Source organism: Penaeus monodon, chromosome 15 (genome assembly GCF_015228065.2).
Source record: "Penaeus monodon isolate SGIC_2016 chromosome 15, NSTDA_Pmon_1, whole genome shotgun sequence".
NCBI lineage: Eukaryota > Metazoa > Arthropoda > Malacostraca > Decapoda > Penaeidae > Penaeus > Penaeus monodon.
This window is the reverse complement of record NC_051400.1, coordinates 12,563,700-12,564,321: the sequence shown is the minus strand read 5'-3', so window position 1 is coordinate 12,564,321 and position 622 is coordinate 12,563,700. Positions and strand designations below refer to the sequence as shown.

Here is a 622-nt window from a genome sequence, read left to right as displayed (position 1 = left end):
TGCACCTTCCTCTTATCCACACTCATTTCTCTTTACAATCTTCCATATTTCACCTCCTACTCCCTGTGAATATCCATGTAATTGTTAGTTTCGCTTGTCCTCTCTTTGCGCCGTCCACTTTTGGAACTGTTCACTCGTTCACACATATTCCCCTTTACTTGGCTCCCAATTTATTTAACAAATGTTTCCCTTCTCTTCACCTTTTTCCCACTTTTTCGTCATCTCTTTGTTGTCCTTTCCTTCACTTTTTCAAAACATTCAGTCCTTTCTCATTCCGTATTGATTTCACTTTGCACTGACTGGCCAGTTTATTAGCAACCCTCTTGGAGTTTAAATAATCTTCTGTTTATGGAGGTTTGGTAATGAATACTACCTTCCACCCTTTTTAGTAATAAAAATCTGATTCCTTTAACCATTTAGATCTTTACTACGCAAAAATATCGATTTCTAGCATTATATGCTTCATGATTATATTGAAAATGGTTTTATTCTTGTGCTTGGTAATTTATCAATGTTTATTTCACCATTCAGCATCGTAGAATCTTACAGGTAAATTGGGCTAGTTTGCTTCCAGAGTATCATGGTACTAGGAATTGTACTTGCGTTGAAAGAGTACTGGGAA

At 36.3% G+C, this 622-nt stretch overlaps 1 protein-coding gene across 1 annotated transcript in view; it reads right to left on the bottom strand.

Annotated features, from left to right (window-relative positions):
• The window catches only part of LOC119582222, a 49,035-nt gene extending 48,453 nt beyond the window's left edge, over positions 1–582 (bottom strand). The window contains exon 1 of the mRNA XM_037930453.1: positions 548–582. Coding sequence (XP_037786381.1) covers positions 548–582 — 35 coding nt within the window. The remainder of the gene's footprint in view (positions 1–547) is intronic.
• Between the last annotated feature and the right edge of the window lie 40 nt (positions 583–622).